This window comes from Delphinapterus leucas, chromosome 7 (assembly GCF_059928025.1).
Source record: "Delphinapterus leucas isolate spDelLeu-1000000601 "Yukka" chromosome 7, BTC_Dleu_Yukka2, whole genome shotgun sequence".
In the NCBI taxonomy this organism is placed as follows: domain Eukaryota; kingdom Metazoa; phylum Chordata; class Mammalia; order Artiodactyla; family Monodontidae; genus Delphinapterus; species Delphinapterus leucas.
The window spans coordinates 7,307,471-7,328,519 of record NC_143135.1 but is presented as its reverse complement, the minus strand read 5'-3'; the positions used below and the strand labels follow the sequence as shown (position 1 = coordinate 7,328,519).

The 21,049-nt window shown below is 57.4% G+C and overlaps 5 protein-coding genes across 8 annotated transcripts; 2 read left to right on the top strand and 3 right to left on the bottom strand.

The window, feature by feature from the left end:
* The first annotated feature begins 94 nt into the window (after positions 1-94).
* TM7SF2 (transmembrane 7 superfamily member 2) lies at positions 95-4,783 on the top strand. 3 transcript variants are annotated; one of them, XM_022591513.2, is made up of 11 exons: positions 95-380; positions 799-995; positions 1,098-1,152; positions 1,278-1,412; positions 1,526-1,720; positions 1,799-1,902; positions 3,106-3,225; positions 3,319-3,487; positions 3,694-3,774; positions 3,861-3,983; positions 4,288-4,783. In XM_022591513.2, exons 1-11 carry the CDS (start codon positions 332-334, stop codon positions 4,446-4,448), a joined length of 1,389 nt encoding a protein of 462 aa, XP_022447221.1. In that variant the 5' UTR covers positions 95-331; the 3' UTR covers positions 4,449-4,783. The 3 variants fall into 3 exon arrangements, with proteins under 3 accessions (XP_022447221.1, XP_022447220.1, XP_022447222.1); XM_022591512.2 differs by having other exon boundaries at positions 1,278-1,439; positions 4,288-4,782; XM_022591514.3 differs by lacking the exon at positions 1,278-1,412 and having other exon boundaries at positions 4,288-4,775.
* A 50-nt stretch (positions 4,784-4,833) lies between these two features.
* Positions 4,834-8,353, bottom strand: ZNHIT2 (zinc finger HIT-type containing 2). Its single transcript, XM_022591515.3, has one exon. It carries the CDS (start codon positions 6,070-6,072, stop codon positions 4,873-4,875), a length of 1,200 nt encoding a protein of 399 aa, XP_022447223.1. The 5' UTR covers positions 6,073-8,353; the 3' UTR covers positions 4,834-4,872.
* Positions 8,354-8,464: 111 nt separating this feature from the next.
* FAU (FAU ubiquitin like and ribosomal protein S30 fusion) lies at positions 8,465-10,026 on the bottom strand. Its single transcript, XM_022591519.3, has 6 exons — positions 9,952-10,026; positions 9,886-9,921; positions 9,536-9,618; positions 9,305-9,449; positions 8,804-8,859; positions 8,465-8,638 (listed from the first exon to the last, which is right to left on the bottom strand). The coding sequence occupies exons 3-6, from the start codon at positions 9,608-9,610 to the stop codon at positions 8,513-8,515; spliced, it is 402 nt and encodes a 133-aa protein (XP_022447227.1). The 5' UTR covers positions 9,611-9,618; positions 9,886-9,921; positions 9,952-10,026; the 3' UTR covers positions 8,465-8,512.
* Positions 10,027-10,168: 142 nt separating this feature from the next.
* Positions 10,169-13,912, top strand: MRPL49 (mitochondrial ribosomal protein L49). The gene is made up of 4 exons (XM_022591508.3): positions 10,169-10,283; positions 11,283-11,433; positions 12,259-12,383; positions 12,493-13,912. Exons 1-4 carry the CDS (start codon positions 10,206-10,208, stop codon positions 12,637-12,639), a joined length of 501 nt encoding a protein of 166 aa, XP_022447216.1. The 5' UTR covers positions 10,169-10,205; the 3' UTR covers positions 12,640-13,912.
* SYVN1 (synoviolin 1) lies at positions 13,813-20,972 on the bottom strand. Of its 2 annotated transcripts, none has more exons than XM_022591507.3 (16): positions 20,856-20,972; positions 19,863-20,011; positions 19,545-19,637; positions 19,303-19,455; positions 19,132-19,180; positions 18,613-18,716; positions 17,837-17,963; positions 17,640-17,739; positions 17,497-17,562; positions 17,284-17,400; positions 17,027-17,190; positions 16,611-16,739; positions 16,361-16,513; positions 16,085-16,271; positions 15,105-15,256; positions 13,813-15,028 (listed from the first exon to the last, which is right to left on the bottom strand). In XM_022591507.3, exons 2-16 carry the CDS (start codon positions 19,992-19,994, stop codon positions 14,922-14,924), a joined length of 1,833 nt encoding a protein of 610 aa, XP_022447215.1. In that variant the 5' UTR covers positions 19,995-20,011; positions 20,856-20,972; the 3' UTR covers positions 13,813-14,921. The 2 variants fall into 2 exon arrangements, with proteins under 2 accessions (XP_022447215.1, XP_089770664.1); XM_089914538.1 differs by lacking the exon at positions 20,856-20,972 and adding an exon at positions 20,651-20,773.
* Between the last annotated feature and the right edge of the window lie 77 nt (positions 20,973-21,049).

Genomic DNA, 21,049 nt, shown 5'->3' with positions numbered 1-21,049 from the left:
TCCCTGTCTCCTGCCTGGGCGGGGCTTGTGGGGGGAGGGAGGTGGAGCTGTGAGCCTGAGACTACAGAGGCGGCTTTGGAGGCGGTCCTGTTGGTCTCGCCCCTGAGAGACGATTGGCTGACCTGCTGGGCCCAGGATGGGCCGGGGGCGGGTCCATTTAAAGACCTCGGGACAAAAGCGGTCGCTGTCTGTGCTCCGTGCAGAGACAGGTGCAAGCCCAGCTGGGCTGGGTCCTCCGTGTCACCGAGCCCATCTCCTGGGGGATGGGGTGGGCTGTGTTTTCTTGACGGATTTTTGAGAGCCCCCAACCCCCGGCGGAGCGGAGGATACCATGGCTCCTCAGGGCTCCCGGGCTGAGCTGGAATTCGGAGGACCCCTGGGTAATGGGGCAGAGAGAGGGGGTATTTGGGGCCAGAGCTATGCGAGGGAGAACTGGAGGGTTGAGCTATGAGCGGGGATGGGGGCAGGGTCTGAGGATGAAAGGCTTTGAGGGGTATCGGGAGTCAGAGGATCTAGGAGTGTGCGGGGAAGCGTCTGGTGAGGGGGCTGAGGAGGAGCCAGTTCTGGCGGCTGCAGAGCAGGGGATTTGTGGCATGGAGGACCGGGCGGACTAGGGGGAACGCGAGCAGGACCCTCGAGGGGACCAAGACAGCAGTCAGAGAAGGGGGCCGAGCGCTGAGAATGGGGTGTGGAAGGCGGCGATGGGAATGCTGACGGGGCCCTGGCTATGACAGGGCGCCTGTGGGGGTCCGGGAGAGTTGGAGAGTGGACCCCCGACGCGGCTGCCCCCTTCCGCAGGCGCTGCGGCACTGCTGCTGCTGCTCCCCGCCACCATGTTCCACCTGCTACTGGTAGCCCGCTCGGGCCCGGCGCGCCTCCTGGGCCCACCCCCTTACCTGCCGGAACTCGAGGAGCTGTGGAGCCCTTGGGCGCTGTTGCTGTGTCTCACCTGGCTCGGCCTGCAAGCGGCGCTCTACCTCTTGCCGGCGCGCAAGGTGCGGACTCGGCTCGCGGACGCGCGGGGGAGGCGGGCGGAGAGAGGGGGCTCGGCGAGAAGAAAGGCAGCCTTAACCCTTAGCGCCCTTTTGTGCCCACAGGTGGCCGAGGGGCAGGAACTGAAGGACAAGAGTCGACTGAGCTACCCCATTAACGGTGCTTGGGGGCTGGGTCCTTGCGCGGAGTTGTGGGGATGGGGTTGGAGCCCCAGGCCCGGTGGGGAGGTCTGTGGAGATGAGCCCGCGACCCCAATTTCTATTTTGTGCCTCTTTTACGCCCAGGACGTAGGGGGTTCCACTGGCTCCCTCCACACCCCTCCTCCCTCCACTCCCAGCATTGCTGCCACTCTATGTACGGAGAAGTGGCTGGGGTGGCCCTCCGGAAGCTAAAGTGTCTGCCTAATGGCTCGGGACAAGGTCTGCGGCCTCCCTGGGCTTTAGGCTGTGAGTGTGTGTGTGTGTGTGTATTTGGGGGTGGGGGGGAGGGGGAGGGGCGCAATCCCCAGGTCTCACTGTGTGCTGTGGTTCAGGCTTCCAGGCCCTGGTGCTGACAGCCCTGTTGGTGGGCCTGGGAGTGTTAGCCGGGCTGCCCCTGAGCGCGCTCCCGGAAATGCTCCTGCCCTTGGCCTTTGCGGCCACCCTCATCGCCTTCATCTTCAGCCTCCTTCTCTATCTGAAGGCTCTGGTAGCCCCTGCCTCTGCCCTGGCACCCGGGGGAAACTCAGGTGAGAGGAGTCCCAGTAGGGTGTAGATGGAGGCAGACGGGGGTGCTTGCTTGCACCTCACCCTCCATTATTCTCCAGGCAATCCCATTTACGACTTTTTCCTGGGACGGGAGCTCAACCCGCGCATCTGTTCCTTTGACTTCAAATATTTCTGCGAACTGCGGCCTGGCCTCATCGGCTGGGTATGCTGGGCATGGCTAAGTGGGCTTCCAGCCAGGAGGAGGGGTGGGATGGGTGAGCAGTGCCTGGGCAGGGCAGGGCCAATATTGTGCTGACATAAATCATTAATCATTCATTCCACAAATAATTTGTTGAGTCCATCATGTGCCCAAGCACTGCTCTAGGTACTGGGAGACAAAAGAAAGAAAAGTTACAGGAAAGAAAGAAAAAAAATCTCTGTCTTCATGAAGCCTGCATTCTAGTGGGGAAAGACAGACAAAAAATAAGTAAAATACGTATCGCATGTCAGGGGATGCTAAGTGCTACGGGGAAAGAGCAGCGAGGGAGTTGGGGGAGCAGGTGCAATTTTAACTAAAGCGGTCAAGCGCAAAATCTGTTTCGAGAAGAGAGTGATCCTGAGCTGCTTGCTGGCCAAAGCGGTGCACAACTTCAAACTGGTCACTGGGTTTAGCAACCTGTCACTGGTAGCCTTGAAAACAGGCCAACCGTGTTTTTTTGGTTATAATCACCCATACTGGACTGGTCAAGACTTCCTGAAGGGTTTCTTGGGCAAGGTCCCTGTCACCTTGGAAACTACCTCATCCAGAGACGGGAGGAGTGCTGGGCGCCCGTCACAGATCTGGTCTTCAAGGCTGTTTCCTCATGTGTGAAATGGGATAAAGTAAGAGCTTCCTCCCAAGATTACTGTGAGGATTAGAGGTGGTAACCTGATTGGCAGCCTCAAGCCCAGTGCTACCAGAATGGGGGTGCTCAGTACAGGCTGGCTGCCAGCTAATCATTATCGAGCACTTACTAGGTGCTTAGTGCTTCACACACATTATGGTCCATGATTATCTCCCTTTTCTACATGGAGGTGGGGAAAATACGCTTTAGAGAGGGTAAGCAGCTTGCACAGGTGGCAAAGCTGAGATTCAAAACCAGGTCTGTTTTAACTCTCAAGCCTGAAGTATGCAGTCGCTCCCTACAGCGCTCTCCCAAAGGGAACACTGCAGGACACGGCAAGAGAAAACAGGTCAGGAGGTGGTCCAGTGCCGTCTCTCTGCCCCTGGGTACAGGGGCCGGAGCCACTCAACAAAGGCCTGGAGAGTTAGTGACGGACAGCTGAGAGAAGGGGACAGGCTGGCCACTGCCTTTCCAGGCGCTGCCACCTCTGTGGAGACGGACTGAGAACAGACTGCCCTGTCTCACCCCCTGTGTAACCCCAGGTCCTCATCAACCTGGCCTTGCTGATGCAGGAAGCAGAACTTCGGGGGAGTCCCTCACTGGCCATGTGGCTGGTCAATGGCTTCCAGCTACTGTATGTGGGTGATGCCCTTTGGCACGAGGTGAGGCAGGACTGGGCTAGGGAGGGAGAGGGTGCCTCCCACGAGAGGACCTCGTGGGGACTGAGCCAGTGTGTCTGGGTCCTGTCCCTGCAGGAGGCGGTCCTCACCACCATGGACATCATACATGACGGGTTTGGCTTCATGCTGGCCTTTGGGGACCTCGCCTGGGTACCCTTCACCTACAGCCTGCAGGCCCAGTTCCTGCTGTACCACCCAGAGCCCCTGGGGTTGCCCCTGGCCTCGGTCATCTGCCTCATCAATGGTCAGTCAGGAAGGGGCAGCGCTCTCCCTCCCCCTTTCACTCGTTCACTATTTATTCAGCACCCACCGGGTAGGTGCTAAGCCTCGCACCCTTCTTTAAAGCCAAGGGCTGGGTCCTGGCTCTCCGGGCAGACTGAGTCCAGGCTGTGGGTAGTTGGGCAGGGTCAGAGAGAAGGCCCCTGACTGCCTGCTCACACTTTCTCCCAGCTGTTGGTTACTACATCTTCCGTGGAGCCAATTCTCAGAAAAACGCCTTCCGGAAGAATCCTTCTGATCCCAGAGTGGCTGGTGAGCTGGGTTTCTGGGGTGCCATGAAGTGAGGTTGGGCAGCTGGACTTCCAGGGGGTCCCCCATCCTACTACGTCTTTCCCCAGACCTTGAGACCATCTCTACAGCCACGGGGCGACGGCTGCTGGTGTCTGGGTGGTGGGGTATGGTCCGCCATCCCAACTACCTTGGAGACCTCATCATGGCTCTGGCCTGGTCCTTGCCCTGCGGTGAGTGGTTTGGGTTGGCGCACGGCAGGGGCCGTTAAGCGTGTGAGGGGCAGAGGTGGACTGGTGAGCACAGGATGCCCAGTCTGGGTGTGGAGTGGAGAACAGGGCTGCACCCCAGTGGAGGGAGTAGTCAGGGAGCTGGGGATGGACTCAGGGTGTGGCTGGGCCAGACCTCCCTGCAGACCTTGGACCTTTCACCATGGAGCCCTGAGGGCCCCGTGAGCCATCAGCTGTGGAAACCCTTGTGAACCGGGGGGCGGGGGGGGGGCTGGCTGAGTGGTCACAGAGACCCCTTTCCCCACAGGGGTGTCCCACCTGTTGCCCTACTTCTACCTCCTTTACTTCACTGCGCTGTTGGTACACCGTGAGGCCCGGGATGAGCAGCAGTGTCTGCGGAAGTATGGCCTGGCCTGGCACGCATACTGCCGGCGTGTGCCCTACCGAATCGTGCCCTACATCTACTGAAGCAGCTCCACGTGTCCCAGGTCGGGCCACGTGCCCACCCAGCTGCCAGCACACCCAGCACCAGGAGCCTGGACTCACCTGGCACTCAAGGGCCTGCACCCTACCCTGCTCTGAGCTCCGACAGGCAGGGGTGAACAGCCTGATAGGTGGTTGGGGCAAAAGGGGAAAACGAAGACAAAATGGAGTGGAGGGGCTGCTCTTCCTCCTTGGATAAACATCTGGAATGCCTGGTGCTGCTTCTCTCCCTTTCTGGGGCCAGGTTGCTTAAAAACTGGCTGGGTCAGCCCCGATCAGGGAGAAGCTGACAGGTGGTCTGTGGCCACAAGCGTCTGGGGGTGGGTGGCACAACAGCTGTCCCTCAGAAATGGGCACTGGCGACAGGGCAGACCAGTCACGGCTTTATTAATGACAAAGAGTGTCCAGTTCAGCCAAGGAGCTCCTCAATGAGAGTCCTCCGGGCAGGTGGCAGGGGGCCTCCCCAAAGCTGCTCCAGCTCCCCAGTGAGGGCTGCCACCTCCACGGCTGCCACAGTGTGGGCTCGGTGGGCCCTGGCGCAGTCTAGAGCCAGGGGTGTGAGGGCCTCCTCATTTTCGTTGGTCCAAGACAGCAGGAACTGGCACTTCTTTCGGGCCCGGTAGAGGCAATCTCGTTCCTCAGGGGCCACAGCTTGTTTCCGGGCTCGGCCCAGGGTCTGTGTCAGGTCCCCCAGTGCTGCCAACGTGTAGCCTTTCTGGTTGGCCGGGCCCTCACCCAGCAGGATGAGGGCGGCCTCGCGCATGGCACCCCGTGTGCCCAGGGGTCCGGGGGGATGCTCGCCTGCTTCCAGCACGTGGGCTGCGGCCTGCAGGGCCTCCTCGGTAGAGGCGAAGACTTGCTGGGCGCCCAGGACTCCAGAAACGCTGAGCAGCGTGGCACAGAACTCAGAGAGCAGAGCCTCGTCGCCGCCGTGATACAGGGCAAGAGTGTGTGCGTAGGCGAACAGCACGTTGGGCAGCTGGAAGCGCACGAGCGGCGACGTCCGGCCCCTGCTCAGGCTGGCCAGCGTGGGGATGAGGGTGGGCACGGCGGGAGGGCAGGCCCCGGGGACGTCTCCGAGAATTGGCTCGGCAGCCGCAGGCTCATCCTTCTCGGGTTCCGGTGGCGTCCTCGCAGGGGAGGGCTCCAGCTCCTCGGCGTCACAGCCCGGGGCATCACCCAGCTCCTCCAGAAGCCGCGGCCCGGCGCCGCGAACCCACCACCATGGCCGCCACGGGGGCAGCAGCCGCCCGGCCTCGCCTCGGCTCAGCAGCCGCTCGAAGGCCGCCTTCTCGGCCGGTGCCAGCCGCTCCCAGAGTCCTGAGAGGCCGCCGGGCGCCGGACCAGGCCTGAGGCCTGCGTCCTCGGGCTCGTCCTCGGTCTCACATTGCTGACGCAGCCGCAGTAGGGCGCTGGCCAGGCGGCTGGGAGAGGCGCTGCGACCGCGCAGCTCTCCCAGCACCTGGTCACGGTAGAAGTCTTCGGCGCAGGTGCCATGCGCCCGGTAGCAGCGCAGCGAGCAGTAGGGCACGTTACAGCGAGGGCAGGTGTAGCGCGCTGGCTGGGCCTCCCCGGTGGGGCAGAAACCACAAGGCCCAGCCGGCTCCATGTCACCTGGCGCCGCACACCAAACGGTAACGCACAAGGGCAGCGGATCACAATCTTCCGGCGCTTCTCGGTTACTTCCGCCTCTTTGCGGGGCCGACGGAGTGCTTAGTCAAAGCTCTTCGAGGATTCTCGTCAGTTTCCGCCCACACTCGGAAGCCAGGCCCCACCCCTCTCTTGAGCCGCGCTTGGGCTAGGCGCCGGAACCGGTGGGGAGGTACGAGCTCAGCCCCGGCTTCGGCGGAGCTCGGCCCTGCGCGGTGGGAGCGTAGGGAAAGTGCGTCCGGCGGACGCTTCGCCGGTACCAGCTCGCCCCCTAGTGGTTGCCTTTTTGGCACTATAAAGCGCTGCGGCAAAACCCAATCTTTGCTAACCTTAATCTACTCTGGGCCACTAATTGTGCTAAACCCATGGGAGATGAGGCGTCCCTGCGCTGAAGGGGCAGCCATTCTACTAGGGGACACAGACAAAGGGGAGAGTGGAAGAAGGCCAAGGCGGGGTGCCTAGACTGGGTGTGTTGGGGGCATTTCCCCTCTTGAGAAGAAAGAAGCATTAACAAATATTTGAGCTCTTGCTCGACTTCCTCATCCAACTTTAAAGCGCAAACTTCACACTAGGCAGCGAAAACACACTGAAGAGCAAAATGACATGAGGTTCCTGCCCTAATGGACCTTACAGTTTGTGGTAGAGTGCAGGTGACGACTCACAAACTGTGCCAAGCGCTGTGAAGACTTGATCCATGGCACCCCTAAAAGTAAGCTCTGGTTCTTTGGTCCCTCACCTCACTCATACCCAGCCTCACCTCTAGTCAGCTCTGCCTTCGAAATACCTTGTCTCTATCTCAGTTTGGGTCATCTGTTTCCCTACCACGACCTGGATGGATTTGAAGAGTCTGCTACTTTTGCATCCCCTTCACCGCCGGTGGTCTAAGCTACTTGCTCAACTGGATGTGACACCAGCTTAACTGGTTTCCTTTTCTCTTGCCAACCCTCCAGAAAAGTCAGCCAGAGAAAATACTAGATCACCAGTCAGATCACATCAGGCCCTTGCTTAAAACCCTGACCTGCACTTGGACTCAAACCAAACTCCTCTCCACATCTGACAAGACCCTGCAGGATCTGCCACTCACCTTTGCACACAGGTCTCTTGGCTGCAACTCTCACCCTCTCACCACTTGATCAGCTCCTGTTTCAGGTATCACACACATCCCATCGTCAGAGACCTCCCCTAGGATAGTTATCTACCTGTCACACTCCCTTTTATTACAGCACCCTGCTTACTTTCTGAGGTCATTAACACTTGTAACTAGTTTCCTTGCTTTCCGCACAAGAATCTAAACTCCTAAAAGGGATGGGGGCCAATGTCTTTCTAGGAAGCTCACTGTAGAACTCAAAAATAGCCAATATATTTGCGCACTTTCTAGAGGGCAGGTGCTGATCTAAGCACTTCCCATAAAATCCTCAAAGCAACTCTCAAGAGATGATGGCAATGGACTTCCCTGGTGGTCCAGTGGTTAGGCCTCGGCGCTTTCACTGCTGGGGCCCCGGGTCGATCCCTAGTGGGGGAACTAAGATTTCACATGCTGTATGGCACAGCCCAAAAAAAGTCAGCCAGCCAGTGAATAAATGGAACAAGGATCCAAACTTAAGGCAGTCCAAGTCTAGAGCCCAAGATCTTTACCCCGTAGTATGCTGTATTCCAAGAACCAGCAGGTTCAAAAAGCTTAGCAGAATGAGTGAATGGGTATGCATGTGTTGCTAGGAGGAAACTTGAATCAGCCCCAGAGAACTCCAATTCTGGGAACACTGAAACAATCAACTGAGCCACCTCACCTGTGATTAGGTTAGCAAGGCCCATCAGGTAATCAGAACAAATAAGATCACTGCAGCGCTAATGTAATCAGGCAATACTTTTGGAAGCTGGGGCAGACCAGATTCCTGGTCTGGATTCTACTAAAGCCACAGCTGGTTCCAAGTGCAGGGAAATGCCAGACTGGTGTTCCCTGATACATCTTCTACTCGATCAATCTCCTCTCCATTGCTGCCCCTATAAAATCTCTCCCACAACGATGGTTCCTGCTATCTTCTGTTTAAAAGAAAAAGACCAAAAAAAGAAAACATTTGCAAGTTAATTATCAAGTTATTTAGCATTGGGATTGGAATTTTCCTCAACTCTCCATCTGAAAGGCTGGCATTTATGGTTACCAATTTTCACAGGAAGCTTTTTTTTTTTTTGTAGTTTACCACTTATCCACCTCCACCCACACATCCCTGCCAAGCTGCTGACTCTTGACACCGCCAAGAAAACCAAAATGAGGCCTCACTGTTCTTCATACCACCAGCCTGAGAAGCCACATCTCTCCCTGAGGCTCTGCACATGAAGATGAAACAATGAGATGATTGGGCTAAGTGACTTTATTAGAGAAAGCCAAGATGACAACAGACTTAAGAGTTGGCATTGGGGCCCTTCTTCTTGCCAAAGGTAGGCACAACATTGACAAAGCGCCGGTTGTACTGCATACGCCTCTTGGCCCGGCCCGTCTTCTTCTTCTTTTTCTCTTGTTTGGCCACCTGGGAAAAGGGAGGGATGATCAAACCTGGGTTGCCTCTTCCATGCCTTCCCTCAGGTTCATCGCCAGGAAGGGAGAAAGCAAACAGGGCAAGGGCCAAGGGTTTTGGCTTAGCTGTGCCACAAGAAAACAAAGTCCAAACAACACCACTAATACTCTCACTTACCTTCGGTGTCTGACCTCTTACTTTCCCGGCTCGGGCCAGGGAACCATGGACTTTACCTGTGATAGGAAAGGAGGACAGCAAGCAGTTATAACAAGAAGGCCCCACCCAGCAGAACCCTTTCTCCCTCAACTCAAGTTTAAAGGCAAGATGGGCCCAAACAGGGAATGAAAACAAAGTCACAAAGACTTGAAATCTAAGAATGTCTAGTCTGGTACATTCTGGGGTGTCACTTCAGAATTTTCCAACTACTGACCTTAAGGCCTCAAGAGCACTTTGGAGATCTGGTCTGACCTCCTGATTTTAGTGAGTAAATTAGGACACAGACAAGGGTCTTATCTAGTAAGTGACTGAAATAGAATGACACTCTGGCTCAGTCTCCCATGGACCTCTCAAAAAGTTCGTTCTGAGAGATGTAAACAGGAAGAACCTCCCTGGACTGAGCACACACCCTACACCCATGAGCTTACAAAGCAGTTCAAAACACAGACCTCCCCAACTCACCTCCAAGCATGCGGCCGGCTACTTCCAGAGTGCTCAGAGCCTCCACCCCACACTGGCCCAGGGTAGCGTCATCCTCTAGGGGCGTGCCTGCCATGAGCAGGACTTGATCTTCTGGAGCGATGCCCTCCAAGGAGGCTACATGAGCCTACAGGGAAAAACGAGACTCAGCGTTCCCACGGCGGGCGAGAATGAAAAACACAAAAGACCCCAGGGAGCACCACGGAGCCCTACCTTGATCTGGGCGACCGTCTCCTGGACGGTCACCTCGAGAGTGTGTAGCTCCTGGGCGCGGACAAAGAGTTGCATGTTGGCGACTGAAAAAAAAAAAGGGGGGGGGTGCTTTTAAGAGAAGAAATACTCTGGGCGAGAGGAGGGTCAGAAAATGGGTGGCAGGCCGGGGACGACGGCGCCGAAAAGTAGGTGGTCTCGGGGTCTCACGTGGGTAAGGCCGGGCCTGCCAGGGAGGTCGGACGGGGACTGGCCCGGCCCCCAGAGGCCCTTCTTCCCCCGTTTTTCCCGCGTCCTCTAACCTCGCGGCCAACCTGCGAGCCCTTCGGATCCATCCGTGGCACAAACCTTACCTGAACCGCGGATACCGCTACCGCTACCGCTACCGCTACCGCTACCGCTACCGCTACCGCTACCGCGAAAATGGAGTCGAGAAAGAGGAAGAAGCTAGGGCAGGTACGGCCTCGTCGCCTGCTGCGTGTCACGTCACTGCTGAGCGACCGCCAAGGCCTCTGACTTTTGTACCGCCCTAGGCCGCCTGGCTCCGCCTCTTTGTGCTTTGCGCAGGCGTTATCTCGGTCCCGGGGTGGGTGGGGGTGGGGCCGGGCGAGCCGGAAGGGGCGGGACCAGGTTGGTTGCGCGCGCAGAAAGCGAGTGTACGGGGGAGTTCAAGATGGCAGCCACCATGTTTCGGAGTGTGCAGCGAGGCTGGAGGACCGGTGTCCCGCCGGGCTGTGGGCTGCGGCGACTGGTGAGAGCGCTGACCCTGAAGCTGGGGGCAGAGGGCTGGGTGGAGGCTCACCGTATTTCTTGTAGTCTAAAAACGGCGTCCCTACCTAGGGGGCACTTTTCTGGAGCTCAGATAAAAGATTGACAGGGAAGGTGGCAGGGCTTGGAGCGCGTTTCGGAGTGTGGGGCTTGAAATATGATTGGAGGACAACTTGAGTTAGTTGGAACTGGGAGGTGCTGCACATAGACTCTCGCTGCCTAGTTTTTTGAAGGGGAAACCGTACCAGAGTGTGGGAATTGGCCCCAGATCGTTGGCGACACTTCTGAGAACCTAGGACTCACGATATATAGGCCACTTCATCTTCTCATTCTCATTGTAACCCTGGGGCCTATCAGGAGTCCAGGGTATCTGTTGGGAGAAGTATAGGAGGACAGACTCCGGAATGTGACCTTAGGTAGATTGTTTGCTAATGTCTTAATCTTTCTTGGATGTACACCGGGGGGTAATAAAATACCTGACTTGTCGAATTAAGTTGTAAGCACTTAGTGCCTGGTGGTGTCCATATGAGGCTGAAATATTCCAGGTGAGGGGGGGTCACATCGGATGAGTGTGAGTGGGAAATTTTCACGATTGCTGAAAGAGCCTAACCCAGAACTAGAATATTTCAGTAGAATCTTCACAGGAAACTTTAAAATACTGAAAAATGCCGTATAGGTCACACTTACGGTTACCCAGCTTTTCAGATGTATACACACACTTCTCATTTGAGTCCCACAAAAATCCTGAGAGAGGCAGGCCCTTCTGAGTTCCTGAACTTCTTTTTCAGACCCACTTGTACCCTGCACTCTAGCAAACTGAAGTCTGGTGATTTCCTACCTCCAGCCTTTTATATTTATGCTATTCTCTCTGCTTGTCATGTTTCCTTTTTCTACTTAACTGAAGTTCTCCCTATTCTGGGGTGGTGGGTGGGGCGTGGGGGATGGGTAGGCTGATGGAGAGATTTTTTTTTCCCCCCCTCAGAGCCAGACCCAGGGGCCTCCTGATTACCCCAGCTTCGTGGAGTCTGTGGATGAATACCGTTTTGTGGAGCACCTGTTACCCCCCACCAGCATCCCAAAGCCCCCAAAGCATGAACATTATCCCACTTCTAGTGGCTGGCAGCCCCCCAGAGGTGAGCTGGGTGATGGGGATGGCTTGAAGGCTGCAGGGAAACATCCCCCTCCCTAGAGATCTATCTGCCCTGGCTGAGGCTCTGTACTCCCCAGAGGGTTCAGGACTTGTGTTGAGATCTCTCAGAGCTAGCATCTGTCTTACGTTCAACAAAGGGCCCAGGATCGGAGACCTGTTTGGCTAGTACCCATCCATCCACAGTACTGGGGTGAGGGCTTCCCATGTGGGGAAAGTGAAGCATAGAGAGAAGACCCAAGAATTTGGACCTCCACCTCCACCCCCGGCCATAATTGAGAACACAGCTTGGGAGTTGGGCAGTTCTGGGTCCAAATTTGGCTTTGCTGTCTATTGCCAGTATGGTTGAGTTAGCCACTTAGCTTCTCCCAGCCTCAGCTGCAGCAAAATAGAGATCATCTGCTCAGCACATAACGCGTGTCATGCAGAGCCCAGCCTGCGGTAGGTGTTCAGTTCTTATAAACCCCCATCCCTTTGTGCCAGAGATTGACTTTAGCCTCCCCTACCCAGTGGAGAAGGGCAAGGATTGGCTCCAGAGGGGGACTCAAAGATCCCGGGAGGCATAGCCCTGACCTCGTTTCTTCTTGAGCACCTTCTGGTGCCAGGTCTGTGCTGGGCCTTGAGGTACCAGGGTGAACAAGCTGGTCCTGGCTCTAAACTTAGGGAAAGAGCAGGTCTCCTGATCTGAAGTCTGGAGGTGGCTTTGCCGTTAGGTTCACTGACCCCCTGCACACTCTGAGGAGAAAGGCCTTGGCTGAGGTGAGATGAAGTCTGGGAACATTTGACTTATCACTGTCCCTCTCTGTCATAGACCCCCCACCCAACCTGCCCTACTTTGTGCGACGCTCTCGTATGCACAACATCCCAGTCTACAAGGACATCACGCATGGAAACCGTCAGATGACTGTGATCCGGAAGGTGGAGGGGGACATTTGGGTAAGTGGGTGGGTGGGTCAGGGTCCGATTCTGACCTTTCAGGGCTGAAGGGATGGGAACCCTCTAGAGGGAAAGGTCTTACCAGGCCTGATTCAGCATCTTCCCCCAGGCCCTGCAGAAGGACGTGGAAGATTTTCTGAGCCCGCTGCTGGGGAAGACACCTATCACCCAGGTCAATGAGGTGACAGGTACCCTTCGGGTCAAGGGCTACTTTGATCAGCAGCTCAAAGCCTGGCTTCTGGAGAAGGGCTTCTGAAGCCCAGCTGAGCAGCCTGCACGACCAGCGTCCCCCTGCGACTGGAGTGCTGGGGATCTCAGGAGGAGGGGAGAGGCTGTTGAGGCAGCTGGGGGAAAGGGGCACAGAGACCGGGGCTGAGGGCCTTGGAGCAGGCCTTGTTTGCATAAAGGAGGAAATGGGACTCTGTATAGGTGCCAGCACGGGGGGAGGGCTGTCTAATATTGGAGACCCACCAGGAACAGCCAAGCTAGGGGGAGAGCATTAATTCCTCCGCCCCCCCCACTTTGGCGTGTTCCTGCTTTCCCTTCATTGGAGCTCCTTGGACTCAGCTATTCAAGCTGTAGAGGTGGTTGACTGCCCCTCTGTTGGAAGCAGTAGCCCAGCCCAGTTTACAGGAGGGTAGCACAGGGCAGACCCATTGGGCACATTCCTTCCTTGGCCCGCAGACCCTCACTGCGGCAGAAAAATCCCTGAGCCCTTGCTCTAGGTCATACCTGACTTGGTAGAGGCTACAGAGAACACAACACGACTCAGACGTGGGTCCTGGAGGTCTTCAGTTCCAAGTGTAGTGCACGTCAGCCCCTTGGCTCATTCCTTTTACCCATGGAGGAGCAAAAAGGCCAGTTACCTCTATTCCATTCCATATTAAGAATTGGGTCTGACTGGGTTTCCAGCTCCAGCAAATTAAGTGATTAGCTTTAGCTGGTCTGCCCACAAGGGGCTCCTTGAGAGCTCCTAGCAGCCCAGCACAGGGCCATCCTTCCCAGGTTGCTGACCTAGTATCAAGGCTGGACAGGGGGTTTGCAGGCAGGAAGATGCTGACCTTTTGTCCCTGCCATCCCATCCCACCCCAGCCAAGGAACCTTCACACCTGCCCCATCCTTGGGAGTCACAAGGGCCAAAAGCCAGAGTTCCCACCCCATCTCAGCAGCAAGCTGGCTTAAGACAGGGTTCAGAGCCTGGCTCCCCTACTTGCTCTGACCTAAGGCAGGGTACTTAACCTTTCTGGGGTTCAGTTTCTTCATATGTAAAATGGGTATATCTTTCTAATACCTTAATATTCAACATTGTGCCCAAGAACAGTGTTGGCTTGTGTAAGTAAACCCTCACTCCTGGAGATTCCAGGCCACTCTCGAGTCTACGGCCTGAGTTAAGAAAAAGGAGCATGGCACACTGATCCTATCACACCAGTTCCACCAGTCATTAATGCAAGTTTTTATTTGGCTGTATATACAATTTAAGCTATTAAAATTTGTACAATATTTACAAATTAAATAATCATCTGAAACTGTCTCCAGCAACTCCTGTAACACAACACCGAGGGGCAAAAGACAGGGGCAGGCAACGCCTTGGCTCCTGTCGTCCCCACCTGGCCCAGAGCCTTTTCTAAACTGGAAAGACAGGGAGCTTGGCACTCCTGCTCCCCTTTCCTGGGGTCAAGCATTCAAATTCAAAGACAAAATTTAAGCCAAAAGACAATAGCAAGGAAGTAATTCCAATTCTTCTAAACTCAAGTTGCCTTCTGTAGGTTCTGGGGCTTGCAGTGGTTCAGAAGCAGACACAAGAGCCCTCAGCCTAGAGTGAGGTTGCACAGTGGCTGCTGGGTGAGACCAGAGACAGTCTCACCTCAGACAAACTGCAGGGAGAAAAGGGCCTGGAGGGGAGGGGCAGAGCAGGGCCCTTCAGTGCTGCTGGCCTGCTTCTCCACCCCAGACACTCCTTTCCCTGAGCTGTGTGGTTGCCAGTAAGACATGGAAATGCCACAGGGCACAAGGGGCACAGCCACCACCACAAAGGGCTCCTGGGGAGTTCGGGTAAGAAGAGGACATCAGTACCAGTCTTCGTGGGTGGGCCCGGGAGCAAGTTCCTGGCCTACCTCCAGCCCCTTGAGTCCACACTTGGGAACGGGAGCTAATACTGTTCGGCACTGCAGCATGACTCCACACACAAGGGGGGCTCGGAGGGTCTCCCCTTCTCCCAGAAAGGGACTGGGTGGGTCGGAGGGCTTCTCAGACACTGCACCTTTCTGTCTTCGTGGCCCCAGCAGAACACAGGGCTGCAGGGTTGGAGAGGAAGGCTGGAACTGACCCAAGATCCCCATGGCTGCCCGGGACTGTAAGGGCTGGAGTCAGCTGGGGCCTCAGGCCTCTTTCCACTTGGTCAGATGCCACCTCCTCTGTCTCAGAGCTGGGGGTTACTACTCCCTGGTGCAGATAGAGAGGGAGCTGCCACTTGGTGGCAGGACGTGTTCCAGCGCGAACTGCTCAAGAGTGGGGGCAGGGGCCAGGACTGGGGCAGTGTCAGTGGGCAACAGGGGACTCCAACTTCTGCAGGCGACGGCGGCGGAGCTCTGCTGCATCAGGCTCCCCATCCTCAGGCAGCTCCTCGGTGCCCGCTGACTCAGGAGCTGGGGACAGAGAGGTCCAGAAGCGGAACCCAGAGAAGTCCCCTGCCCCACCCCACTGTAGGCTGACCGCAACTACCTGAAGGCTTTTCAGGTTCAGGGGCTGGTGGGGAGGCTCCCAGGGATGGGGTGGTGGCCTCAGAGCTGGGGGTGCTGGTGGAGAAGGCAGCAGCGACAGCTGTAGGGGCAGTCTCCTCAGTGGGGTTGGCTGAGGTGGCAGGCCGGGGGGGCCTAGGAAGAGAAGGGACAAGAGGAGGGCCTTGGCATCCTGGCACGACTCGAGAGATTCTGCCCTCCGTGAGCCTTGCGGGGTGCACTCCAGCGCCGATGTGCCTCGCAGCCCCAGTGACGCAGACACGACTGAACACATGTTGAATGATACTTGGAATTCTATACCACAGATTGATTGTAAACCACTTGTTGCAGGCAGGGACCGTTGGCCTTGTTCACTGTTACACTGCGGAGTTGCCACTCTGAGATGCCAGGCACCTTCTAGAGTACCAACTAAGACAGTGCACTGAATAACAAAGCACGCAAGTCTCAGACTCAAGCTCCCCTCCAAGTCTGTACCGACATTGCTGGGTGCCAGCACTTCGTCTATGTCCCCTGCGAATAGGAATTAGAACTCTATTCAAATAAGGTAATGAAGGTCACAGAGCAAGTGAGTAATAAGATCAGGACTTGAATTCGGGCCAAGCTGGCTCCAAGTGACTTTGTATTTGCTGTCTCAGATCAGGGGCAGTGATTCCCAGTCAAAGTGTCACCCTGTGTCAAGAGAGTACACGTGATTAAAGTACTGGGAATTATATACAAGGACAAGATTCAAGGATAGCTCTCTAATAAACACCACTCCTCTTTAGATCCAGACAGGCCTTCTGCAGTGGGAAGATAAAAAGGCACCAAGAACCCCGACACCTTGGGTGTGCCTATAGATAGAATGCCTGAATCGATACATATCACAGGGTGGCAGGGGAGAAAAAGGCCCAGAACCACTGCTGGGGGCCTTCTCTCGGCAGCCCCACACCCCTGCTGCCCACCCTGGCCCCCGTGTAGGCGTACCCGAGGGAGGCGAGCACGGTGAGGTACTGGTTGATCTGCAGCATGGCGGCATCCAGCAGCGTGTGGATGTTGCGCAGGCTCTGTAGCCGGGCCTCCAGGTGCTGCCGCTCGTGGCCTTCCAGAGCCCGCAGCTCCTCTGGGGTCAGCCCAGCAAAGCCGGCAGGAGGCACAGGCATCGGGGGGAAGGCTGGAGAGAGAGAGAGAGGCTCAGCCTGGGCTGCCTGGGCCTGACACCCCCCCACCTCCCAAAACAACCCCAAGAGCGGCCCAGCTTACCAAAGGGTGGAGGCAGTGGCATGCCCATCCACGGGGGAGGGAAGGGGAAGCCTGGGGCAGGGCCAGCGTCAGGGGTGGAGGCCGAGCCAGGTGCTGGGGCAGAGGCAGCAGAACCAGCTGTGGTTGTGGCTGCTCCACTGGGCCGAGAAAGGGCTGCGAAAGAGCAAGAATAGGAAGTTAGTCCGTGCTGAGGGGCCTCTGCTTCCCTTCCTTCCACCGCCCTGGCTGGCGTGCTACCCAAAAGACTCACCTGCACTGGTGGACGGAGGGGCCACAGCGTCTCCAGAGCTGGGGGGAGGTGGGACAGGAGGAAAGGGGCCCATGGGGGGCCACAGCGGGAACATGCCTGGAGGGAAGGGAGGCAGGAGGCCCTGGGCGACTGCAGAGAGAGGACGGGGTGGTGAGAAAAGGTCCAAACTGAGATAGAGCCAAATCACAGGCAAGGGACCGGGTGTTGGGGCTCTGTCCTCTGCTCCCACAGGCCCTCTCTGAGCCCAGCACGGATCAGACATGACCACAATCGTCTGCGTCTCTTCCCGTGACCAGCCCCCCGGCCCCAGACTGAGCTTCGAGGGCAGCGACTCTTGATTCACCTCCGCATTTCCCACTCCCAGTGTGGGGTGAGAACCCAGCAGTGTGCTGCATGGCCAGATGAGTGCCACTCACAGTTGGGGGGCTGGGGCAGGAGTGGCGGGGGGTGGGGGGCAGGTGGTGGCCCCTGGTCCGCAGGCTCAGGGGGCGGTGGTGACTGGGTCGGCAGCGACGCCCGAAGGACATCCATACGGCAGGTGGGGCAGGTCTGCTGCCGCTGGAACCAGGAGCGCAGGCAGCTGGGGGTCAAGACCAGGCAGCAGTTAGCAGGTGCCTCGGGGTCTGCCTTCCAGAGCCGCTCCCTCATGTGCGGGCTGCTCAGGCATGTCCACCTGGTGTGGAAAATGTGGTTGCAGGGCAGTCTCTTGGCACCGGTCACCATCTCTTCTCGGCAGATGATGCAGACGTTGTCCATCGCCTGGAGTTCCTCTGGGGTGGCGTCTGGATACCTGGTTAGGACAGACCAAGGACACGTCACGACCACAGCTGGAGGCAGGGGCACCTGGGGCACAGCCTGGGCGAGCAGCTAGGACACGCCCACTTACAGTGTGTTCATGTTGCGGATAGCTCGGCGAGACATGATGGCATCTGTCACAGCTTTCTTGAACTGCCTGAAAAGACAGTTTCAGTAGAAGGAGGGAGACGGAGGGGAGGGGTCAGAGCTGTGGCAGGGCAGGGCTAGGCTCACCTCATGGCCAGGTACATAGGCCGGATGGCAAAGAGAGGGAAAGTGTGCACCTTGATCATGATGGTCATGAAAGCCATGTACAGCAGAACCTTGATAAAGCCTGGGGGCAAGGGGTGCAGAGAGCGGCAGGTCACAGGGCCTGGTAGGCAGGGCTGGGGACACTGGTGCAGGTCAGGGGAGGTCCAGGCCCGTCTCACCTGTAAACAGCTCCGTGTAGAGCATGTACACGGCCTTATTGTCCCAGGGATTCTCGCTCTGGAGGTCCACAGAGTGCAGCACGTACTTGATGAAGATGGTGAGCACCATAGTCATCAGGATGGCATACTGGGGGTGGGGGGGTGGACATATGAACACAGGCCCCGGGCTCCAGCCAAACCGCTGTCCCCAGGCCCGTGCACAGCAGAGGGCCACGGTACAAGCACAGGCTTGGACACAGCCGGGGTCCTCCTAGCTTCTCCACTCACTAGCTAGTGTGTCTTTCAGCAACTCGTAGACCTCTCTGAACCTCAGTTTGCTTGTCTGTAAATGACAGAATTAACTGTTCCTTTATAACAACGTTGTTTTGCTGATTAAAAGAGATGCAGGTCAAGTGCTCAGCACAGGGCCCGGCCTACAGTAAGCACTCAACAGACGTGAACTGTTGTCACTGCACACGTTCTTCCTCTGCTGGGGACACACCTCCCCAGCTGTCCATCAAGCTAATTCCTTCTGTCCATCGACAGCCAGCTCCTCTGGCATCAACTTCCAGGAAGCCTTCCCTGAGCGCCAGGTCAGGGCTCCTCCTCCACACGCGCCTTTCTGCGCCGTCCCCGCTCTCCTAGGAGTGCGTAGAGGGCAGGGGCTGGGACTGACTGATGGCTGCTCCTTGGTGGCCCACACGGGCTGGCCACAGAGCAGGTGCTCGATAAAGGTTTGTCAGGGCACAACAGTGCCACCTTGGGCTTGTCCTCCCAACCTCCCAAGCCAGTTTTACCTCAAAGCCAAACACCAGCTGCACAGAGGCCCCACGGGTCAGGATGCTGTGATAGGCATGGCTGACGAAGAGGAAGTCCAGGATACCAAGGAGGAACATAAGGGCTGTGGGGACCCCCCAAATGGGAGGTTGGTGGGGTCAGCCCAGGGCCTGACAGCCACTTCCTGCTCTAAGACAGCTCCCACCCTCAAGCCCACCACGGCCCTAGCCATCTAGTCAGGTGGGTACACTCCACTGAACCCGGCCCCCTGGGAACTCCAGTTCTGCCTAGGGGTGGCCCAAGCTCCAGGTGAGGAGGCAAAGAGCTAAGGGGCTAGGCAGTTGAGAAGCCCTGGAGTGGAACAGGCAGAGATGATGCAAATTAACTTCCTAAATTATCTTTCCTGTACAGCTGAGGGCCGAGGGCAGCCTGTGCTCTACGGTACAGGTCCATGGTTAGTGACTTTTCATGTTCCAGTCCTTCACGGTGCCTCTTCTCCCTCCAGCTCCCTCCTCTCCGCTCCCATGGGTCTCACTCACAGACAATGCGGCAGTGAAAGAGCCAGGAGATATTGGGGCTGCGTTCCATCTGAGGCAGAGGAGAGAGGGGGCCCGTCAGGAAGGCTGGGGCTCACCCCATGTCCCCAACCCAGCCATCACTCCACAAGCCAGCCCTCTGTCTGCTCCAGAGAACCCCCCGACCCAACTCACAAAGTCCACACGGTCCTCAGCCAGCCAGTGAAAACACTTGAGGAAGAGAAGGAGAGTGAAGAGTGCCACGAAGCGGGGGCTAAAGTCATCCCGAAAAACAGTGAAGGCCAGACAAGTCTCAGTGACAGCATACCAGGAACGTTCCAGGAGATGCTGCAGGTTGGGCAAGGAATGATGTGGAACTCAGACATTCTGCTTGCCCAGCTCCCTGCCCCTCACCTTTGGAGCCATGAACATCTCACCTCCATCTCTGCTGCCCTCAGCTGTCCGAAGAACACCTTGCCCATCACCTTGCCCAAGAGGAAGACAAGGACGAAGGCCTGGATGTACAGGACCTAGGAGTGAGGAGAGGCTATGGTTTGAGGTCACTTTCTGCTTTGCTCTGTCCGGGGCTCATCACTCAGGAGCCTCTCCACATCCCCATCACAATTTGTTCAAAGTTAGGCCTGGCAGCTACTTCACTTGTCTCCCACTTACCTGACCTTTAGCCCCACCCCTGTCTCAAACAGACTTCTCCTTCCCTCCCAGGGAGTTCCTCCCTCCCTGAGCCCTGAACTCACTGCCATGCTGGGGCTAGACTTGGTCAAGTACACCACGGTGGGGTAGAACTGGTGCTTGAGGTAGTAGGCGTGAGCCACCACGGCCCCGGTCAGCGCCAGGCTGGCCGCCATCATCACGGCGGTGCGGAACATTGCCCTGGCCTAGGGACCTGCAGGGGGAAAGGACTGTGTGACGCCCAATACTGGGCACACGTAGCACAGTGCCTGAGACGCAGTGCTAACAAACAGGAGGAAGAAAAGAAAACCTCACTTCGTCCTCACCATCATCGCATCAAGAACAGCATATACTCCCCCATTTTACAAATTAGAAGACTGAGACTCAAAGGGGTTAAGTGATCACACTGACGCAAGGCCAGCAGCCTGGGTTAGTCTTGTTTCAGATCTAGGGCTCTTTCCACGCCGCCTGCCAGACCGCCGCCTCCAGGGAAGAATGAGGAAAGGCAGCAAAGTCGGAGGAGGAGGGAACTGCTCCCAGTGTCCCTAAAGTGACGGTGATGGGGTGGGATGCAAAAGCAGAAATCTCCCGCAGCGGGAACGTGCAGCCTGTACCGGGAGAAGCCAAGGCGCTGGGGGGCGCAGCCGGGCAGGCGACAGCGCCGGTGACAGCTCCGCCAGGGTGGGCAGCTCCGACGCGCGCCCCGCGGGAGCGGGCGGGGTACGTCAGGTTGGAACCCTGGCGCTCCCCAACCCCCAGGGCAGTGTCAACTCGGGGCACCGGAGAAACGGCCGACCGTCAGGATGCAGGGGCGGGACGGAGAGGGACCCGGGTCGCCTCCACGGTCGCGCACCTGTAAACGCCAGGAGCTGCGAGCGTCGCAGACGGGGCCGAGACTCTGAGAGCGGCCGTGCGGGAGCCTGTCTACGTCCAGATGACAGGCCGAAAGCGGGCGACGGGGCTGAGGGGGCGCGCCGACCCCGGAGACATGAAGGGGAAAGGTCCAGGTCCCGACTCCAACCCCAACCCGGGCCCGACCCCGGCCCCAGCCCACTCACCAGGTGCCCAGCGCCGCGAGCCCGCTCAAACCCCGCGACTGCGGAGGCGACTCCGATTAACAACACTCCCCCACCCACTGCGAGCCGGAACTTCGGGAGTGAGACACCTCACTTCCGGCGGGGCGGGGCGGGGAATGGATCGTACCAAGTGCCGCTTTCCCTTGCCCGCGCAGCGCGCTCCGCGCGGTGCCGGG

Bases quoted from the DNA above. Each gene is read 5' to 3' on its own strand.
- TM7SF2 (XM_022591512.2), top strand. From the start codon at position 332: ATGGCTCCTCAGGGCTCCCGGGCTGAGCTGGAATTCGGAGGACCCCTG. The intron at 1,153-1,277 runs GTGCTTGGGGGC...TTTTACGCCCAG, and splicing joins ACTGAGCTACCCCATTAACG to GACGTAGGGGGTTCCACTGG. The intron at 3,488-3,693 runs GTCAGTCAGGAA...ACTTTCTCCCAG, and splicing joins GGTCATCTGCCTCATCAATG to CTGTTGGTTACTACATCTTC.
- ZNHIT2 (XM_022591515.3), bottom strand. From the start codon at position 6,072: ATGGAGCCGGCTGGGCCTTGTGGTTTCTGCCCCACCGGGGAGGCCCAG.
- FAU (XM_022591519.3), bottom strand. From the start codon at position 9,610: ATGCAACTCTTTGTCCGCGCCCAGGAGCTACACACTCTCGAGGTGACC. The intron at 9,450-9,535 runs GTAGGGCTCCGT...TTTTCCCTGTAG, and splicing joins AGACGGTCGCCCAGATCAAG to GCTCATGTAGCCTCCTTGGA. The intron at 8,860-9,304 runs GTGAGTTGGGGA...TTCCTATCACAG, and splicing joins AGCCGGCCGCATGCTTGGAG to GTAAAGTCCATGGTTCCCTG.
- MRPL49 (XM_022591508.3), top strand. From the start codon at position 10,206: ATGGCAGCCACCATGTTTCGGAGTGTGCAGCGAGGCTGGAGGACCGGT. The intron at 10,284-11,282 runs GTGAGAGCGCTG...TCCCCCCCTCAG, and splicing joins GCTGTGGGCTGCGGCGACTG to AGCCAGACCCAGGGGCCTCC. The intron at 11,434-12,258 runs GTGAGCTGGGTG...TCTCTGTCATAG, and splicing joins TGGCTGGCAGCCCCCCAGAG to ACCCCCCACCCAACCTGCCC.
- SYVN1 (XM_022591507.3), bottom strand. From the start codon at position 19,994: ATGTTCCGCACCGCCGTGATGATGGCGGCCAGCCTGGCGCTGACCGGG. The intron at 17,401-17,496 runs GTAAGTGGGCGT...TGTCCTAACCAG, and splicing joins ATCCGCAACATGAACACACT to GTATCCAGACGCCACCCCAG. The intron at 16,272-16,360 runs GTAAGCTGGGCC...CTCTCTCTCCAG, and splicing joins GCCACTGCCTCCACCCTTTG to CCTTCCCCCCGATGCCTGTG.